The 23,261-nt window shown below is 36.7% G+C and overlaps 1 protein-coding gene across 3 annotated transcripts in view; it reads right to left on the reverse strand.

The window, feature by feature from the left end:
* Positions 1-23,261, reverse strand: part of nlgn2a (neuroligin 2a) — a 248,713-nt gene that overhangs the window by 113,858 nt on the left and 111,594 nt on the right. For 2 of the 3 annotated variants that reach the window (XM_015606053.3, XM_049481913.1), the window contains exon 3: positions 12,830-12,883. The exons of the other annotated variant lie outside the window; for it this stretch is intronic. In XM_015606053.3, coding sequence (XP_015461539.1) covers positions 12,830-12,883 — 54 coding nt within the window. The remainder of the gene's footprint in view (positions 1-12,829; positions 12,884-23,261) is intronic. 3 annotated transcript variants of the gene reach the window in all.

The following is a 23,261-nucleotide window of genomic DNA, read 5'->3' on the forward strand; positions in this document are numbered from 1 at the left end:
AAACTTTACCGGATTATAAGGTGCACTGTAGATTTCTGGGAAAATTAAAGGACTTATTTTAGGCAAGCTGACTTTCCAGGTATTGTACCAAATTCTGCTTTTCTCTAGTAATTCAACTACTTTTAAATACACACTTGGCAAGTGCAATTATGAGCATAACATACATACTAACATAAGATTCCTTTTATTCCTTTCGCTCTTTTCATCTTATGTTATTTATTATGTTTGACAAAATCTACCTCAGCTTAACGCAACTGGTCAGAAAGTCCAAACCATACTATGTACACATAACATGATCTAACAGCAAATCAATTGTGGATAAGTTTTGTTTGTGTGATAAAACAAATCAATAATAAGTTCTAATCAAACTCAAGTCTATTTTGATTGTGAATGCATGCTGACATAAAATAGTCCAATGCATCCAAATATAAAGGCAGCATAATGCTTTTTCTTTTTACACAGTGAGAGAGAATAAGATTTGACTGATTTAAAGAGTCAATGGCTCTGTTTGAATATTTCACCAATACTACATTCAGGTTAATGTTAAGGAATGAACGTGGGCTTAGGGGTTATACCTGTGCCTGACTGTGCTGTCCAGATGATGACTTTGGGAATGTGGAAACTGACAGCAGCTTTTTCTATTTCGCCTTTCAGCAGATGATTCAAATTCACATGAGGAAATGAGATAGCAAACTGGATGACAGCGCTTAAAGCTTTCATTTGGCCCAAATGATTCACATTTCTAGCAGGAACTGGTATATCAGAGCGTATACTTCACATTTTCTTAATGTCTCATTTCTTATTCCCTTTGAAATAAGGAGAAAGAGCTCTGTAGCGTTTCTGTAGCTTTGGGTAGTGGAGAAGAGAAGCTTAACAATGTTCTCGCAGCAGATAAATTGCAGTAGAGTCACCGATGGGATTTAAAAAAAAAAAAAAAAAAAACAGAAGCAGAAAAAAGAAAAACAGAAACAAAGTGAGCTTGACATGTTTATGGATCCATGGCTCTGAAAACTGATTACGAACACATTTTGATAGCTCTGTATCTATGGTTTTCATTATATTGGTTTTAGATGAACAATCTGGGCTATTTTGATATCATTTCAAGGTTCATTGATAAAATCCAAGCACGGTCTCTGGTAAGATTAAAAGCCTCTCTAATAAGATTTAAAGCAGTGAATTAAATTGTAGTCTCATTGTGGTTTGATTAATGCTAGCTCAGCAATTATCTCTCGCTGCACGCCGGTGGTTCGGTAGGCACCAAGATCTGTCTCCAGCTCTGAGTATTTTTTCTTTTCTCTATCTCTCTTTCTCCCTCTCTCTTTCTCTCTCCCTCCCTCCCTCCCTTCCCTGTGAGTCTGTCAGCTTTTAACTGGTGTCTGTGTGTGTGTAATGTGGGCAGCACAGAAGATGTTGACAGGCCTGTAGATGGTGCAGATGCAGCCAGGAGCTGACAGGCTTGCTGATTAACCCTCCCTTACACACACACTCACACACACACCATCAGCACCTAAACACACACACACAGACACAACCTCTAGACTAACTGATGGTCCCTCTAACACTTTAACCTGTTCTGTGCTGCCTGCACTATTCCTTTTCTCACTCGGCCTAATAGTCCTGTCACACACTTCCCAGGCTCCTTCAGTGTTGCTACAGAAACCCATGTTCTCTTATCACACATTATTCCCCTGCACTGACTCTGTCCACTGAACAGTCTCCAACAGAGGGCGCTGCACAACCCATAAATTTACCCAGCACAGAGAGCAATGCCAATGCACATTCAGGCTTGCACTGGATCACCACACGTCTATACATATTATTATTATTTTTTTTAATGTATAAAAATACTATACATACACAAATATCTGCTACATTGTATTATATTATTGCTAATAATAGCTCACATCAAATTAACATCCAAATAAGAAATTTATATTTTTACGTTACATTTTATTATTTTTTTATGTCTTAAAAGTGTATTGATTCTACTGATTTTTTATCGCATTCTAAGACAAAAACTACAATCTACAAATGCAAAATGTGTTACAGAATAATCTGCCCAAAAGGAAACCCCATAGAATTTATAGACAAACTTAGAAAAGGCTTATTCAGAATGGTAAAATAAGTGACCGACTTTGAAGTTGCACACAAATACTCCCAAGTAGGGCGTGATCTTAATTTAATATTAATATATTTTACATAAAACATAAAATGTTTTAATGGTGATATATATATATATATATATTTTTTTTTTTTTTAAACAAATTTCAATAAACATTATTCACATCATCTGTCACTGACTGATGTTCATTGCAGGGGATATTATGTGAATCAGAAAATTCACTTATATATACTTATAATAACTATATTGTATCATTTGAAAACAAGAAAGTTATTGTGATATAAATGATATCTGTATCATCCAGCTCTACCCTCAAGTATAATTCTGATACCCTAGTTCACCTTAGTTAACATGGTAGAAAAAGGAAAACAGGATGATAATTGGATGGTACATATATATATATATATATATATATATTTTTTTTTTGCCTTTATTGTTAAATGTTCATGCACATTATTTTGATTTGTAATCCATGTGTAATCTATGTGCAATTTATCCTTTCATCCATAGCTCTAAAAAACAGTGGTACAATATGAGTAATTTTTGTACTCAAAGGTACACTCTCATAATTGTACCCTCAAAGGTACAATATTGGTCTTTACAGGGTCAGATTTGTGCCCTCTGAAGTACAAAGTCATCCCTAACAGCAATAAGTATGCATTTAAACATTTGTATGTAACAAATCTAGGGTTTTTTTGGATCTTTTCTGTCATTGGTTGATCTGTGATTCAGAGTATGGTAATACAGATCACTGAACATAAAACAACACATGACTAAAAAATTCAACATTTTTTAAACCTGTACAACATTAGAGACAAGCTTCAGATGTTTTGTTAAAATTTAAAATATTTTAGTCTTGGTCAAGCTCACTCCACTGTACATAAAAAATGTCTCTCCAAATAAATTAAATTTTAATGCTAAATTAAAAATGATTTACTAAACATAAACCATTCACATTTTTTTTATTTGTCACCAGAACGACTGCTCTAGGCAGTGTATTACGGTATATTTTACTACACTAAAGGGGTTTTACTCTGTTTTTTATGTCATTTCAAACATTCCTTAACTTGCATAAAATCACTGTAACAGATATGCACCATTTGGGTGATTTAAAATGTGTGCAGACCTTTTAAAAAAGGCAACCTCTGCCAGTGTCTGGTGGTAACACTGGTACAAAGTAGTGAGTGAGTGTGTGTGTGTGTGGGGAATGTATGTCTCTGAGATATTGTGTGTGGTAGCTGGATAATGGAGGTATAGAGCACTATTGCTAATGGAAGGGTACAGGCGAATAGTCAGCTGTCAGCACACATCATAGCCCACAAGCTAACTACTGCAGTGAAAGAAAGAGGAGCAGAGGTATACAGAGAAATAAAAGGGATGAAGGGGCAGCGGGGAATCACATTAGAAAGGTTAGGGAGATTCGTGAAAGGCTGGAGAGGGGCAAACAGGGATTGAAAGAGAAAGGTTTATCAGAGAGAGAGAATGGGGTTACACACACACACACACACACACACACTGCAGTCTGCATCAGCCAATCATGCCTGATGGGAGAGGTGCAAGTGTATCAGCAGAGGAGAACAAACATCTCCTGCTCACTGGAGTGCCTTTAGCAGCACTTCACCACAGGAACGAAACAAGCACTATAGTACATTAGACATGCACCATGGTACAGTAGATAACATGGACTACATTAAAGTAAAACCACAGACTACAGAACAGCAGGGAACAAATGGACTAGACTACAGTAAAACTTACACTACTTACAGTCATCTTACACATCTAACATTTGGCTGTTGGTAATGCTACATTGTAAAGATATAGCATTATATAAGAATAGTGGTACATACTATATAAAACAGGATATGGATATACACTGCCTGGCCAAAGAAATCAGTAATCACCTGAATTTAATTTAGCATGATATACAGTTCTTAAAAAATAAATAAATAAATAAGAGATAACTTCAGTTTCTGAATCAGTTTCTCTGATTTTGCTATCTATACGTTTATGTTTGAGTAAAATAAACATTGTTGTTTTATTCTATAAACTACAGACAACATTTCTCCCAAATTCCAAATAAAAATATTGTACATTAGAGCATTTATTTGCAAAAAATAAGAAATGGCTGGAATAACAAAAAAGATACAGAACTTTCAGACCTCAAATAATGCAAAGAAAACAAGAGGTTTATACTCATAAAGTTTTAAGAGTTCAGAAATCAATATTTGGTTGAATAACCCTGTTTTTTATTCATAGTTTTCATGCATCTTGGCATGTTCTCCTCCACCAGTCTTACACACTGCTTTTGGATAACTTTATGCCTTTACTCCAGGTGCAAAAATCCAAGTAGTTCAGCTTGGTTTGATGGCTTGTGATCATCCATCTTCCTCTTGATTATATTCCAGAGGTTTTCAATTTGGTAAAATCAAAGAAACGTATAATTTTTAAGTTGTCTAGTTTTTTTCAGTGCTGTAACGAGTTATTTACCCTCAACTGATGTAAACGAGTTGCTTCTCATTTTTTAAACAACCATGTCGAAAGACACATCCCGTGGTCGTGGAAAAGATGTCATTTTGTTTGAGAAGGGTCAAGTCATTGGCATGCATCAAGAATTGTAAAACAGTGATTCAGGGAGCATGAGATCATCATTTTCACACATGGATTGTTCACCACAGAGTCCAGACCTTAACCTCATTGAGAATCTTTGGGATGTGCTGGATGGAGAAGAGCTGCTTTGTGCAGCGGTTGGTCAGACTCTACCATCATCAATGCTGCTGCAAGATCTTGGAGAAAAATGAATGCAACACTGGATTGAAATAAATCTTGTAACATTGCAGAAGCTTATCGAAACAATGCCACAGAGAATGTGTGCTGCAATCAAAGCTAAAGGCAAAACAAAATATTTTAAACTGTTTTAAACCTTTTTTTATGTAGTGACTTTTTTTTGGCCAGGCACTGTAGAACCATTGCTATACCACTACTACAGTATAATCAATAGGCCACCTTACTATAGAAAGTGTGGATTATACTTTAGTAGAATATACAGTTTAACTACAGTGAAAATGATGGATTGTACTTCAGTAGAACTCATACATCTACACAAAATAATATAGGTTATACTATAGTAGATATGGACATATTACAGTAGAACATATGAATTATTCGAATGTATAAAACAGAGTACTACAGAAAGAAATATACAACTTTGGAAAAAAAAATAAGACCACTGAAAAATGATGAGTTTCTCTGGAATATAATCAAGAACTGCTTGGATTTTTGCTCCAGGAGTGGCATAAAGTTATTCAAAAGCAGTGTGTAAGACTGGTGGAGGAAAACATGCCAAGATGCATGACTGTGATTAAAATCCAGGGTCATTCCACCAAATATTAATTTCTAAACTCTAAACTTTATGAATATGAACTTGTTTTCTTCGCATTATTTGAGGTCTGAAAGCTCTGCAACTTTTTTGTTGATTCAGTGATTTCTCATTTTCTGCAAATAAATGCTCTAAATGACAATATTTTATTTGGAATTTGGGAGAAATGTTTTTTTTAATGTAGTTTATAGAATAAAACAACAATGTTCATTTTACTCAAACATATAACTATACATATAAAAATCAGAGAAACTTATTCAGAAACTGAAGTGGTCTCTTATATATTATACTTTAGCAGATACCAGACTTCACTACACTACAGAAAACATACTATACTACAGTGGAAAATATAGACTATACTATAGTTAAAAACATACTATACTACAGTGGAAAATATAGACTACATTATGGTTAAAAACAGACTATACTACAGTGGAAAATATAGTCTATATTATGGTTAAAAACACTTTACTTTACTACAGTGGAAAACTTCCATAAAAATCAGTTTACTAAACTACAAAATTTGGGTTATACAACAGGGTAAAATATGGACTAGGCTTCAGTTTAATGTCTGGTCCAAACAGTCTATTCTATGTAATGCTGTAATAATATAACTGTATAATAAGTAAATAAATAAGTTGATTCTTGTATTTTGTAAACATTAACTGTTATTTGTTTGTGCTATACACAGCACAATCATAAATAATATTCTGGCCTTGTCAAGCTCAACAGAATAGTAAAAGGTCAAAAGCTCTCATTGAGTCTTATTACTGGATCAGTTTGAACTGTAGTTGGAGGTCACTGAAAACTTTTGTGGATTGTTTCATGGTTATTAGTATCAGGTTTTTAATGAGTTTTTGTATGTATGTGTGGGTGTAGGACTAACAGTGTCAGCTAAAATTCAATAAGTTTCTTCTATACAAGCGCTAAATAAAAATAAAATAGTGCATTATGTGGAACAAAGAATTATCCAGCCACATTCAGCTCCTCTCTACAATATCTGGTTGTGTTCACCTGAATAGAACAGGGCAGTTGTTGTGCTGCATTGTGCTACAGTCTGAGCTGCTGTGTGTCCTTTTCTATTGTGTGGTAGAATCACATTCATCAACATTCGGCTCCAGTATTCGCATGTTAATTCTTTCTGGAAAACATACAAGGACACTTCTGAATAGAAGCCTGGGATCGTTCTGGATGCTCACTTTAAAAACGGCCTGCACGTTCAAACTGTCTGAGCCGATTCATAAAAGGCAGGACTTGCATGTGAAAGCAACATAGCAAATTTCATAAATGCATCCATTTATAGCAGACCTCAGCGTTAGCGGTCAATACTGTAAACACCCTTAATGACATTCTAATAATGTTTGGAGTTGTGTGTAATATTCTCACCAGCATATGATAAGCTATTGAATTCATCTGTATCTTTAATATAGTGAAAGTTCTTTTTTTTAACCCTGTGGTGTTCGGGTCTGTGGGACCCGTTTTAATTTTTCATCAAATGATACTAAAAAAAATATTTTTTTCTAACTCAAACTCATTGGCATTGGCTCATTTTTTGTGAAAAACATATATCAAAACACATTTTTGATAAACACCCCCCCCCCTAACCCCCCACACATTTATATCACATACAGTATGTATGGCCAAGGGCTAATAAACAATGCTTCATTTGTAAATTTGAAACTAAACACATTTTCTACTCATATCTTGAGTTTAATTCATTTTCTTTTACATTTCATTAAAAAACTAATAAAAAAAAGAGTAGCACTTTTTGAAAGAAATGTAACATAAGAAAGGTAAAGGGCAAATATTAAACATGTAAGCTGTTTATATTGCTTGCAATTTAGGTGAAGCAAGCATGTGTAAAGCATTTTAATGTAAAATTGCTTAATTTTGCTGAATTAATTACAAGTAACAAAGTAAACGAGTAACAAAAATATAAACACCACACAAAGGTTAAGATGGAAGGAGGATAAGTACTGCTGATTAAAAGACTATTCAAATACTATAATATTGTACCTGAATAACATATGCATTTAAAAAAAATATATATGTCCATGACCATGTCCACTTACAGAGTAATTCTCTTAAATACCCAAATGAGTATTATTACCATTGCTGTATTTTTCACACTATAAGGCACACTTAAAATCCTTTCATTTTTTCAAATATCATCAGTGTGTCTTATAATCCGGTGCACCTTATGTATGAATTGTACTAGTCAGGTATTAAGGAGCAGTAAAGCCACTCCACTGAAGTACAGCGTTATACAGGAGCTTCAGTTCAGTTTAGTTACTAGGGCTCTATTAGCTGTATTAGCATTAGCCACTAAGTGCGCTAATCTCTAGCTCTTTCGGCGTTCAATGGTGAGTATATCAGACTGTAGCCTGCACGTTTACCATGCTAAAACAAGCTACTTAGGACAAACCGCTAGCTAATATCACCCTGGCTAACCGGAACACTCAGGGGTCCTCAGAGTAAAGCTGTTGGGCAGCATTTAGTCACTAACCGTGGCTAGCGCTAGCGGTTTGCCACTAATTCTAATGCTACTGCTGCTGCACCCAGCTATAGTGGAAATCTGGAAATTTGAGCTTACAGTAAATAAATGGAAGCATTTTACTCACTCAAATAAACGGTAGAGAATTAACATCCAGCATTAGATTGACTTTAAAATATTTTTTTAAGTTTTTCTCAACTTAGTTACCCCCCCACCACAGTGGAAAGACCTGCTGAATTAGAAGGAAAACATGGCGACACCCCTGTTCCTTACTAGTACCACATAATGCGCCTTATAATCCAGTGCGCCTTGTGTATGAAAATAGAGCAGAAAATAGATGTTCATTGATAGCATGCCTTAAAAACCCTGTGCGCCTTACAGTGTGAAAAATATGGGACTTTATTATCTGTATCATAGTATGTTACTGCAACAAACTACTGAACTAAATACTAAACAAAAAAAAGAATAATACTGCTTGTGACTAGAGGTGTGCCAAAAAATCGATTCACATAAGAATCTTGATTCTCATTTACTACGATTCAGAATCGATTTAAAATGTCCCAAAATCGATTCTGAGGGGCGGGTTTTAGACTGATTTTGGGCTGGGTATTTTTGTTGGACCTGGCAACCCTGGGGATAGCGCTTGTCCCTTCAAACGGAGATCTTCCAGACACACACAGAGCGTAGGTGTTTGAGAATCACCGGTAAGATGGCAGAACAAGCATTATATTACCTTAGATTAACGTGTAGTTTCAATGTTTTATGGCAGAATGCTTCATAACAAGCATAAAAAAGATCGCTAGTAGTTAGTTTCAGTAACTGTTAGCTAGCTAACTAGCTAACTTTCCAGTTCCACCTTAAATAACGCTACAGGTGGCAGCGGGCTGCAGCATTTAAGGCGGAACGGAAAAATAACAATAAGCTAATCAGAGCTAATTTCAGCTCCTCATCACAGAGGAATTAAGGAATGGACAATATGAATTAATTTCTCCACCTCCTGCTCCCTTTCTGAAGAAATACAACGACCTTAAATTAACTAGTTAATCAGCAGCTGCTCCTGAACTTTAGCGCTCCAGTGCTATCATCACATCAGCCCAGCAGCGTCACCTACACACCACCGCTAGTAGCCTGGTAATAAATCAGTGTTATTTATTATTTATTTATTGTTCATTAACGTCATTGTGATATCCCAGTGATTCCTCTGTCACTGAGGACCCACATTCCTGCACATTTTATTGTTTTTGTAACACATTACCTGCTTCAGGACCAGTGTATATTTTGGAGGCTTTTTTCAATAAGATTCATAAGCCAGAAGCAGAAATTTTTATAAATCAAATCGTTTTGAATCAAAAATCGATTTTGAATCGAATCGTGGCCCCCAAAATCGGAATCGAATCGAATCGTGAGATAGTAAACGATTCCCACCCCTACTTGTGACCCATCACAACAAACCTTGTTCTATAACTATACACATTTTGCTTCAGAAAATGTTAATATCTTCTGTGCTCTTTAAATACAGGAATAAAAACCTATGGCTACAATGGAAGTCTGGACACCCCTGGTGCTGGTCAATTACTAAATATACAGAAAAATGTCGCATAGTGTTAGAAATACCGTATTATAAAAGCACATCATTTTGTTACTATTATTTACCAGATATTTTACTGGGCTTTTCTCTTTCTTTTTGTAAGGATGTGCTGTAAGAGGAGCTTCCCAGCATTCCTTATGGATCTGTTAGTTTTTGTTCATTATTTTGTATTAAAACATGTAATTCTCTCCCGAAACAAATTTTAAATGCATTATTTTAATGCTTTCAAAATAAATAGGTAATAATAGTGTGAAAATAAATCATTCACCGGGTTACTGTCAGCTCTGCAGTCTTACAGATCAACATCTGCACATGGAGCTTAACTGCTAAAAGGTTTTGAGTACAAGGTGTGCTTGGTGCACAGATTAACTCTGCTGATGTGATCATTCTGTTGGTTTTAAAGTGCTATATTTAGCTGAAATTCAACAACCATTTCTCTCCTCTTCACTAGTAGGGATGTATTTATTGCAGAGTATTATAATGCATTTGGACATTACTAAAAAAAAACAGAAACTACAGTAGGGTGTAACAATATTTCACTGTGTTCACAGTGCCTACAGTACAGTTACAGCATTATAAAAGATAATTTACGTGAAAGCAGATTTGTATTGTATTTGCGGTAATAGAACTACATTGTAAAGAACTACAAAGAAAGCAACAATATATTGTAGAAGCTGCTGACAGTTTAACTGACAATTTAACAGCTTTAGTAAAACAGATGAGGAACGTTGCTGTAATTTCTGTAACACAATCCAAACACAATCTTTTACTGTTTGTTCCTGCTGCACTATAGTTTTAACATTTAAACTATTTAAATCTTACTTTATACACACTGTATTAAAACAAATACTGAGCTGTAATTAAAAAATAATTAATTAATTTTATATGTAGCATTATAATTATTATACATTATAATTATAATTATAATGTAGCAAAATACATAAAGTAAGATAAAAAAATAAAGGAGCAAAAAATAAGTTTTGTTGCGATTAGATACATTTTCTTAATGTAAATCATTCTAAATTTAAATCTCTGCATCTTGTTTAAAACTGTTTTACTATCTGACCTGCTGTCACACAATATATGTTCTGCCACCCTCCATCTTTCACCCATTAAAAGATGGAGGGATGATCTGCAGGACAGAGAGACGGTTTGTCATCAGTTTTCCATCTCTCATACACACACACACACACACACACAATATGCAAATCATGAAAGAAAAAGTGAAAGAGTGAGCGAGAGGTTAAATGTGAGACTCTGATATGAGGTTGAAAAAGGCATGTATAAATAGGTAAGTATGACTGTGTTTGTGTGTGTGTGTGCTTGTGTGTACACAGATAATGTAAGGTGATGAGTTTTTTCTCTGGATAATCAGTCGGGCTCAGGTGGACATTCATCCCCTCTGATTCGCTCTCCCATGGGCTGATGCAAACACACACACACGCACGCACACACACACACGCACACACACACCTCATACGTCACACTCCTCTTCTTCAGCGAGAAATCAATCCTTTTCTCGGCACACCGGCTTAACACTGCCCTGCTTACAAATATCATCCCCTTCAACACCTGGCCCTGACAGAGACTCTCTCTCTCTCTCTCTCTCTCTCTCTCTCACACACACACACACACTCAGACACACCTTTTCTGAAAATCATGTATATAGTTCTGAATTTTGTCCCTCCTTTAATACAGGCTGGTGATCAGAATCAATGTGTTAGATGATTATTAGCTGAAGCTACTAAGAGAATGCTTTATTTAAAGGCACTAACGATGCCTCAGTGAGTGCACTTCAATATTAAGTCACACAGATCCTCCGACAAGCCCCCTGAGGACCTACCCAACCATTCATATAAATTAAAACACTGTATTAGCCACACATTGTGTTGATGTTTTCACAGGAAGAGAAAAGTTCAGATATTCCTCTTTTTAAACAACCCTCAAACTTTTCTTTTCAAAAAAAGGAAGAAAAAAAAGAAGAGAAAACAACAAGACTGAAGATAGCAAAGAGAGAAAAAGAGTCTCTTTGTCGGCACAAGAAACAGCGGCAGGGCAAAGGAAGAAGCACACAGCTCAACAGAAAAGCCGTCCCAAGAAACAGTAGCAGGGCAAAAAGCACACAGTTCATCAGAAACCCCCTCTCAAGAAATCCTAAAAAAAAGGAGCCTGAGCAAAGAAGGGCGAGCGCTATCACCATTTTTGAGACTTTCCACACTCCTGAATCGGAGCTGACGTGCGTGGTGCACTAAACGCGCTTGAGTCAAACGTGTACATCATTTTCACATGAATAAAACATTACACCATTACGCCAACACAAGTAAATAAAGACTAAAACACAGTATAGTGTCTTTGATATAACCCATTTTATTATTCATCTTAAAATGATGTACACATTTGTACCAAGCGAAATAAATGCACCACTTTCTCCACTGCAGTGTTTATATATGTCTGTGTCTTTGTGTGTGTTTGTGTGTGTGTGTTTCTGTGTGCATATTCTGGAGGGCCCAAACCATGGCTTTTATTTATGCCTTTATTTATCCATTAAATCAGTTCTTTTCTCATATTTGCAGAGCGGTATTTACTGCCAGTGCAGATAAAGAAGCCACTCCAGAGGTTTCTCCACCAGCACTGGAGTGCAGATAGAACAGAGCCCGGCTGATTTGTCCTCATTAGAGCCGGGGTGATATTTCAGCCATAATAAGCTCGACGAGGCCTCGTGCGACACCTCTCCACAGCATCAGCAGCAGCAGCAACAGTTGGTGAAAGCTGCAAAAGCTGTGAAATTGTGGCTTAAACAACTTTGTTTGAGCATTAGGTTTCAAAGCCTCTGTCATCTACTGCGTTAATGGTGATACGGTGGGATTTTCTCGCTGGCCTCGGCACTCGTTTCAGGAGATATTAGAAAGCTACGGTTTCTCCGCACAGGAGAGAGGAACTGTTAGAGGCCCTGCTCTGCTGAGGCTGTTTTACCACTCTTCTTCTTTAAAGAAAGACATCTGATTAAGCTTTCAAGTTTTTTTTTTTATATATATCCTCTCTACCCCCCACACAGATACACACACACACACACACACACGCTCACACATACACACATAAATATATATGTATATATATTTGCACACGAGGATAACAAAACACTACTACTGTGCACATGACTAATAAGGAAAGGCTCTGTTTTTTCTTAAATCCCCTCAAAAAAGACTTTAAAAAATACAAGAAAAAAGGAAAAACATGCAACAAAAATACCTTCGTCTCGCGGCCGGTTCATTGAAGATTCATCGTGTTTTTTTGTGAGCGGACCTAGGGTTAAGACAAAAAGGAGGGGGGAAAAAGAGAGAAAAGAGAAAATTCAAAAAAGATTACTGTGGTAAGAAAAAAACGTCAAAACTAAGAGAAAAAAATCAAAAACAAAAACAAAAAAAGAAAAGAAGAAAGAGCAAAAAAGACAAATCAGCAAGAGGTCATTGATCTTATTTGTTCAAAAGAGGAAAAAACAAAAGGAAACAAAAAAGGCATCATACACACAGTATCAGTGCAAGAAAGACACAAACCCTGGGCAAGATCAAAGAAGAAATGTGCTATTAGACCTGTGAATATCTCTCTTTGTGGCTTGTGGGAATTAGCTCTGCCATTGTTTGTGCTGTTCGTTATTGCCCTGTTTTTACACTATCTTTAGTGTCTTTGGTTCCAACGGCTTGTTTGGCTTCCGGGGATGAAGGAAAAATCAATGAGGAGGAATAAGGAATTAACCTCAGTGGCTTGAAAAACAAGACTGCCCCCCACCACCACCACCACCTCCCTACAGTCCTCCTCCTCCTCCTCCTCCTTTCCCCTGTCCGGCCCTCACCCCCACGCTCCGGAAAAAACAAAACACCACGTGGGGAGTGAAGGAGCCAAGGAGCCAGGGAAGGAACAGAGGGGTGGAGGGATCCCATCAGATAAAGCACAACAACATATATGCTCACGCATACACACACTCACTCACACACAGACACAAACCTCATGGATACACGGGTAAGGGACGCTGTGAGTGGTCTTGTTTTTTTTTTAACACAAGCAGATGTTTGAAGAAATTGTCGAGATGTTGGTTGTAATAAAGCGACATGGTTTGTGTATTTGTCTCTCATTAAGTACACAGTCATGGAGATAAAGCTTTATTCGGTGCAGGAAAACGAGGATGTGAGGAACACAAAGCAGACAAAACCCTGCAGGAACAAACATTAGGTGATGTGATGAGCATTAGTCAAAACCAATATAAAAGTGCATGCAGCCCAACATCATGCTCGACATTTGTTTTGTAGAGTTTTAAAACACATTCGCTTCACTTTGCTGGTAAAGCAATTTGAAAAAAAAAATGGAGACTACCTGCACTGTGTTTTTATTGTTTAGAAAAAGAGAAAACAAGGCTTTTAGTAGAACGTTATATAGCATTTTACCTCAAAATAACAGCTTTAAAATCATCATGTTTGTGCAAAATCCTGTTATTTTTCTTTACCGCCTCAGTCCACATGCTTATTACACACAATAACAGTTCTGTATCATCAGATATGTTTGTGAACAGTATGTCCTTTAAGCATAGGAGGGACTTAAAGCATTTATCTTCTCATACGTATCCATGCCTTACTTAAACAGTGGTGGATCAAAAGCAGTTAAAAACACCAGGTTCTGATAGGGTTGTAGGTTCCATACCCAGCTTCAGTCTCACTGTATTTTTCTGCGTGAGTGCTCTCTAGTGTGTATAGGTGTGTTTATGGCAGATGGGTTAAAGGTAAAGACCACATTCCAGCTGTTCTTTCAGCATGGTACCCATGGTGCCTGCTTTAATCTGGAAACCTTAGAGGAGTAGGAAATACACTTCTTAGGAAATAAGTGTACAGCGATTTCATTCTAAGTAATTCAAGTAAATTTGGTGCATTTTCATTTGCTCATTTCATTCATCATTTCAAGAACATATATGATATCACTGTCAGAATTTATTAGAATATGTTGAGATTCCACATATCTCCTAAATAATGTGCTTTTAGTGCAATATGTCTATTTTAAAAACATGAATATTCAAAAACACAGTCCGTTTCCGTTTTGCTGAAGTAACAGTCTCTACTCTTACGACAAGGCTTTCCACTAGATGTTGAGGTAAGCGATGAGATCATTTTTTAGTAGTAGTGTACCAATGAGGCCACAGTATAAATCTGATTTTCATCTGGGGTACCCATACAGACCCACACATCCACATGGGCATGTTTTCTGGGCTTCTGAGATCATTTATTTTTTTTGGAGCTTAAGCATTCATTAGAATGGGTGTCAAAAAATATGGATGCATGTCTGCACTGGGTGTAATTGTGTTAAAACTGTAGTAAAATCATCAATTTTACTACACCCATATATAAATATCAGATATTATACACATTACGATTATGAGAGAACATAAAGAAGAGTGTGTGGGCTCAGAGAGAGGAAAAAAATCCAACCCCTCTCTTCCAATAGGATATTTGTGAGAAACAGAACTTCATGAGGATGGTTTTAAACAGCACGTGAAGCAGATGATCGCATTTAGACAGAGGAGAAAAGAAAAAAAAAAAAAAACTAAAAATAATAAACTCAATTATAACCAAAGTTTACTTTTGTAAAGTGAACCAATCAACTCTCATTTTTTAAACCTTCTCCATTTCTCTCCATTTTTCTCCATTTCTCGCCCGTTTTTAATGCACCGGCTCTGAATGCCTTTCGCTCCTCAGGCAAGTCCAGTTAACTTAGACAATCAATTCACAGCCAGCCTTGTGCGCATATTTTTCTGCATGTTTCAGTGTGTTTAATGAGTGGTGCACCAGTGCTGAGTCTCAGCCAAATCCCTCTCGTTCCTCTCCTCCTCTTCTGCCTCCCTGCCTCCTCTCAGCCAGTTCTCTCATTAGCTCTCCGCTGCTTCTTCTACAATCCCTTTCTCCCCCTATTTCCCTCTCTCTTGCAAGCCTCGCTCTCTCTGCGGTGTACTGCAGGGCTGAATCCTGGGCCCACTCGAGTTTTGCCAAGAAGCTTCCAGGACGCCGTGGAGAATGAGAGGCATCCAGCACGCACAGTTAATAGAGCCACGTGAGCTGGACGGCAGAACCTGTCACTGCACACATTAAGCCACATTACTTTAATTTGTGAGCCATGGGTAAAATTCTGCCCAGTGCCGAGTTAATTTGCCGCATTTGTTCAGTTGTCACATTTTCCCGAGGCAAGGCATGTTGCTGGACAAACGTAGATAGTTCACAAACATGCAGACAGCACACACACACACATACACACACAAACTTGCACCCTCCTGTTATTTATCTGAAGAGATAAACCTCTCGTTTGCAATGTTTCGGGCCTCTACCGACTCCTCGACACATATGAGCCATGCTGAACCGGCCCAGGCTTGATAAGCGACTACCTTAACACTGCTGGATTTGCACTACGGTGTTATCAAAAGCAATGGTTAGCTTATCATAAACTGACATTACAGAAATAGAGAAAAAACTTCGCCAGTGCCATGAGCTAGAGCCTGTGTAGTCCCGAATATGGTGCACGGTCACATTCAGCTTATAAATACTGCACTAAAAAAGGTAAGCCAAACATTTCTCATCAGACAAACATTCTACCTCCATTCCTGTGATTTGTATTATTAGGTTCTGATGCACAGTATATTATATTATGGTATGATTGGATTAGCAGGCTTTTTCATACAGATCTTTTTTTTAAATCTTCCCTGCTACCTATTTATACTACCATTAGTGTGGCACAGCTCTGCATTGTAGGGCAATTAGGCAAAATCTCATTACATCCCTGTGTTTTACAGCATTGCTTCGCATCAGTGAAGGCTAAAGAGTCGTGTAGAGGAAAAAAATGAGACAGTATACAGGATGCAGCATCAGCCATACCAATGTTCCTTTTTATTTTTTCTCTCTCCATTGTTTTTTTTTTTTTTACGTTCTTGAAGAAAATCTAAACAACAGTATTAGAACACTGATTAGGTGGTAAAAAAAAATCTTCTTTTATTGGAGTAACTGTTCTGTCTATACTGTACAAGGTAGCTTTTACCTGCTGTGAAGTTTCACATAAATATATACACTATTTGTGTTAGACACAAATGGAGTATGGCCTCTGCCTTCAACCCCTCTGTGCAGTGAATACATATATACACACTAGTAAGCCCACATACAGTGATTTAGTGGGAACACATGCCTGGAGCAGTGGGCAGGAGTGGTTAAGGAGTGAAAGGGCCTTGGGAAAAGGTCATAAAAGTGCCAGTTGGGTATCAAACCCCACAACCATGTCATTAAAAACTCTCTTAACACCTCTAATACACTAACTACTTCTAACCCCATTTCCTTCTTCCCCTCCTTCACTTCTCTATCCCATTATTTCCCTTTGACCTCCTTTAAGCCCTATCTAAAGATGTTTTACCTTTAACTTCTATTACTTTTGTTCTTCACTATTGTAAGTCGCTTTGGACAAAAGCGTCTGCCAAATGTAATGTAAAAAATGTAATGTAAAAAACCTAGTGCTCTAACTATGTCACCAATGATCAAATATATTCCTCTATCTAGCCCATGTCTGGCATTAAGCACGGTTCTGAAAGTAAGCATGGTGCTTAACGTACATCTGCTCCAGATAGTCCTATTCCATTGGTAACAGTTCTCACTAGACTAGACTAGACTAGACTAGACAAGATGTGTACGTACATTTGCATTTAATTAGAGTATATTTTATTTTAAAAATGATATAATGGAGTTGCTACTTACAAATGTTCTTAATGATTAACAGTATATTACTTTTTTAAATGCTGCATTTGCTTTATTATTATTGTATTACATTATATGTAAATCACTGGCATAAAATTAAATAATATAAAATAAAAATAATATAATTCATAGCAATCATTTCTGGAACAATACATAGTCCAAACGGAAACAGTTATTGTGACAGGCCTATAAATATATATATATATATATTTAACCCAGAAATTCATAGTAGCTACTGGAAAATATGTTTTATGAAAAAAAATAAACATAATATAATACACTTTATCTTGTCTGTGCAGGCTATTTGCTCATTCGTCCCTTTCTGAATCTCTCTTTCTCTTTTTATCTTTATCTACCTATCTCTCTCTTTCAGTGCTTATGCAATACATTACTTCAGCTCCACTTCCTGCACTGACCTCACTCTGCACCAATCAGCACGAGCCGCCCTGCAGCCTTAAGAGGGCTGCGAATACCAGCCAGCACCCTGTGTGTGTGTGTATGTGTGTGTGTGTGTGTGTATGTATGAGGGCATGCTTTTGCACTTTATTTTTCAATAAAAAGCTGTGAATGCCAGCCATAACTGGAGGTTTAGAAGTGTGAGCTTCATTGCGTGTGTGTTAGCAGATGATTGTGCGTGTGTGTTTATGTTAATGTGTAGTGTACAGTATGTATGCATCAGTGAGCATCAGTGTTTGTCTGTTTGCTGTGAGTGCGTGAGTAAGGTTCCCAAGCCTGTGTGCACGCACATGTACATCTTTGTGTGTCTGCTTAAGGTTGTGTGTGTGTGTTTGTAATTGTGTGTTTGTGTGTGTGTGTGTGTGTCCGCCAATGTTCATGGAGTCTACGGGAGTGAGATCAGGTCACTGTTTTACTTGGATGAATCAGAGACTGACAGAAACAAATATGCACACACTCATATTTGTTTAAAGCGAGAAATGTAGCTACTGTAAAAAACACCATAACAAGGGTCTTCTCTAGTTTTCCTACAAAGTCAGCACTAGGATTGAGCAATATGACTAAAAAAAAATCTCAACATGCTTAAGAGATATGGTATGTATAATATATATGAAAATATGATAAGATATGATTGTTTTTTTTTGTAATAAACATAATGTCAGTGATTCTGCACACTTCCAAGTTTTATGCTACTTGAGATGGTGATGCTGCTTCTTCAATTACAACATTTCCATGATAAAATTGACATAAAACAGTAGAGTGTTGAATGCCATCCCTCCAGAAAATAGGGCTGGATAATATGGCAAAGATTTATCATGACATTTTTTTTTTATTTGATTGATACAATATAATTTTGATATAGATATGAACAGTATAAAGGTTTGTATGTGACATAGGCAGGCTATGGAAGTCTATGCTGTTCTGCAATTTCTTCTGGGCTTGATTGCAGTGAATTCATGGCAGAGCTCTGTAATGAACATCAGACTAAGGCAGATGCTGTAAATACTGACGAGCTCTTAGAACTTAAACTCTTAAAAGTCCAAATAAAAATAAAGTAGTTTATGTACTATATTCTTCGCGCTATAAGGCGCACTTTAATTTTCCAGAAAGCTTCTATAGTTCGCCTTATAATCTGGTGTATAAATTCTACCAATCAGGTTGTAAGGGAGTGGTAAAGCCACTCTGAAGAAATACAGCGTTATTAAGGAGTTTCAGTGAGGTTTCTCCAACACCAAGGCTGGTGAAGTATTAGCATTAACCGCTAACCATGCTAAGCGCTAGCTCTTTCGCCGTTCAGAGGTCTTATTGGCCTGTAGCCTGCTGCTAATCTGTTCTTTCCTCACTCAGAGGTGAGAATGTCGGACTGTAGCCTGCGCATTGACCATGTTAAAACAAGCTACGTGGGCCAAACCGCTAGCTAATACTACCCTGGCTTACCTGAACACTCAGGGTTCCTCAGTGTTGCACTGTAAGGCAGCATTCAGCGCTAGTGTTTAGCATTTAATGCTAATGCTCCAGCCTTAGTTTTAAGCTCACTGTAAATAAACAAAAGCAATTTACTCCCCCAAATAAACATTTTTCAAAAGAGAGAAATCTGTCTTATGTATGAAAATAGACCAGAGTACCAGCATATGTTACTGTTGGTTCTGCCGTTTTTTTATACTTAGATATCAAAAACATGTTTAGAAATTACACCACTAATTATACCATTAGTTTTTAATATTATTAGATATTTAAAATAGATATTTAGATATTTACCAAGCACTGCAGACGTATGTAAAACAAACACGCTCTTACCTTATACTCAAATATACTTTCAGTGTAGCACATCTCATCATCAGACGTCAATCAGGAATTATACTTTCTCTAATTTGGACACCCGGCTTTGCAATCAGAAGGACACACAGGTCTAAACAGGTAAATGATGGTAATCTCCTCCTTCCTCTAAAAGCTTGTGGAGGGAGGAAATGGGCACAGTTGGGTGTTTCATCCAGCTGTGCTGAGTTATGTGGGGATATCTGGAATAATTGAACACAGCTGGTAATAATTTTGATGTAAAAAATCACACAGACTTCAAGTAAGTGGCCTTGTGCTCCATATGTAAAAATGTTTATGGAATACAGCTCTTTCTAACAGCTGTACTCAGCTACTTTATGTTTCACTCATTGCTGACACAAATGTGCACAAAACATACACAAAGGCAACTTGTCAGCTCCAGCATTGAGCTGTGGAGCAGTGGAACTGTGTTCTCTGGAATGTTGGTGCTCCATAATTATTATTTTTTTGATCAATTGGAATGTATTATCCTTGATTTTAAAATAATTAATAAATGAGTACATGCTCCAGTACATTTGTTAATATACTGTTTCTTCTGTTTGGCCCATAAGGTGCATTTGTTTGTGCTGGTTTGGTTGTGCAATCTGTCAAGCCAGTGTAATCAGCTGGAACTCAAACACACAAACAGACCCGCAAATTGAGAACGCGTACTTGGTCAGGAATTTGCTGGGCAGATTCAGTAATGCAGGTCAGAATTACAGTTTTTCTACAATTGCCAAGATGCAAAGAGTGGTGCTTACTAATAGGGGTGTGCCATATCTTATTGTACGTGATAATATCGCCAAAAAATTAGAATATCGTGATCGATATTATACACTGAAATATCGTGCCATATCACCCACCCCTTATTATCAGGGTACTACTTTTTTTGCCGTTTTTAGCAAAAGAAAAATTCACATTGTTCTCATTTGCCATTATATATCTACTAGAGACAGATTATATCTGTCCAGTATCATTCATTTTTTTATTTATTTTAATCCTGGATATATGGGGATATTTGGAGTGCATTATTAGTATCATGACATTCTGGCTCATATAATAAAATAATAAAATAAAATATAAATTTTAAATATTTTTTTTAATTCAGTGTTTTGTCATATCGCCAAAAGTATCGTTATTGTGAAAATACCATGAAATATCGTGATATTATTTTAGAGCCATATCGCCCACCCCTACTTACTAACCCAAATAGCTTATAAATAATCTATTGACATGGTGCACTGAGCTATAAACTCATTCTCTGTCTTACACTCTGCTAGCAATTCTAAAAAACACTTTTTGCCAAACACTGGAAACCGTTTCTTACATTACTCATTTCAAATATAAGCACATACTTAAGAACAATGTTCAAATGCACTTTAGTATTTTGTATTTTGAATGAATCTGAATTAGCAAGGATTTGACAAGGCTCATTTAATACAGAGGTCAAAAAGAGAGCAAGAATATGCTGGCCTAATTTACTAGAGCGCAACAAATGCAGCAATGCCACGTGCAGTGGAATTAGATGTGTTTATACTATTTTACTGTTATCAGCACCAGCAGCTCAAATGCTAACCTGGCACAGAGCAGTGCAGTTAAAATGCATAAATAATCAACAGGAGCAATATCCAATTCAATAAGCTCTTCTCATTACTGTTAGCGGCCAGCACAGATGTTTTATTAACTTAGTGCTTTGTACATGCAAACATGTATAGGTAGCAAGTATTTAACGATGAAACTGTCAATCAACTTTAATACACCATCTGTTATGCACTGCATTATATTTAGCATACTCCTTATGCTTATTTTCTTTCCACAGAACTCCTGCAAATCGTTGGACATTTTTTATTGATTTAAATTTACTAGTAGAGGAGTCAAGGTGTGTACATGTTCATCCTGCACCCAGTAAAATAGGTCAGAATGTTTAATCAGCACTTTCTTTGTTTCGCCAAGTCTTTACTGATGTATAAAAGATGTTTGAGGAAATGTGTGATTACTATTAGGGATGCATCGATGAGGGAATTCTGGGCAGATGCCAATAACCGATATTACATATTTATAAATGTGCTGATGGCGATACTGATAAACACATTTAGAATTTACAGAGATGCTGGTATACCTATAGAACAAGCATAAACCTATATTTGGCTTTTAACTGTATGCAAACAATGAAAGGAAAGATGTCTCCTGAGAAACGTTTTTACATTCATTTGGTTTTGAATATTTTTGGCTAACTGGTCCTTGCATCAGCAGGTTAAATAAAACAATAGATCTGTTGAAAAGAACTAAAAAAATGCTTAAATCAATATTTTTTTCCCCGCTGTGAGAATAATAAAGGCTTATCTTAAGCCAAAATAATTCTAATATCATTGTGCATCCCTAATTACTAGGGGTGTCACGATTCTCTAAATCCTCGATTCGATTTTATTTCCGATTTTAGGGTCACGATTCGATTCGATTTTTGATTTTCTTTTTTCTTTCTTTTACAGCAGAGAGGCTTATTTCAAAAGGTGGGCTTAATATAAGTGATGCAAAGTGATACAAGTGATATGTAATACACCACAGTAGGCACTAATGGTCAAATTTAAATAATTTAATTAAAACAAATATGTAATGCCATCTAGTGGCTTTTTTTTGGTAGCAGCAGTGTGCACTATTAAAACAGCAATGTGCAACATAAAAATATAAATAATAAAAAAATACAGGAACAGTCATGTACAAAATAATAGAACAATTAGAGCCTTAACAAACTGAACTCTATCCTACTATAAGAGTTAAGCATAAAAATTAAGACTTGAGAATGAAATTTTTTTCTTTAACAAAGATATAAATTATTAACTTTATCTGAGAGAGAGATGCTCCTTAAGGTACCAAAACTATTAAAATGTTTGAGGCTAGACAAAACAACTGTTATTTTAATATATTTTTTAGTTTTTTTTTAAGATGATGAGAATGTCCACATTCTCTGGAGAAAGGGCTGCTCTTTGAGCAGTCATAATGCAGCTACAGTGTGCTGCGCCATTTGCGTAGCGCGTTGCGCCATTTGCGTAGCACGCGTCGATCCTCTTTTTGACTTCGAGGCTCGAGACCATGACATAATTTCGTTCGATTTCGATGAAATATTTTTAAAACAGTTTTATTCACCGAATTCGGCACAACACGCTATTATAGTCAGAAGCCTCGCGGAGTAATGCGGTACTTGCTGTGCTTCAACATAATATTATGGTCTGTCGGAGCGTTGCGGCTACCGTTGTCAGGAGCCTCGCGGAGTAATACGTACTTGCTGTGCTTCAACATAATATTATGGTCTGTCGGAGCGTTGCGGCTACCGTTGTCAGGAGCGTCGCGGAGTAATACGTACTTGCTGTGCTTCAACATAATATTATGGTCTGTCGGAGCGTTGCGGCTACTGTTGTCAGGAGCGTCGCGGAGTAATACGTACTTGCTGTGCTTGTTGATTTATTGCTCAGAGATGTTGTTATTTTTCACAGATATTGTGAAGGATTTATTGCTCAGAGTTATTGTTACTGATATAAATAAAGTTTCATTTAGTGCGCCTTATAATCCAGTGCGCCTTGTGTATGGACTAACACTAAAAATAGACCGTTCACTCATCGTGCGCCTTATAATACGGTGCGCCT

Source organism: Astyanax mexicanus, chromosome 8, assembly GCF_023375975.1.
Source record: "Astyanax mexicanus isolate ESR-SI-001 chromosome 8, AstMex3_surface, whole genome shotgun sequence".
Classification (NCBI taxonomy): Eukaryota; Metazoa; Chordata; class Actinopteri; order Characiformes; family Acestrorhamphidae; genus Astyanax; species Astyanax mexicanus.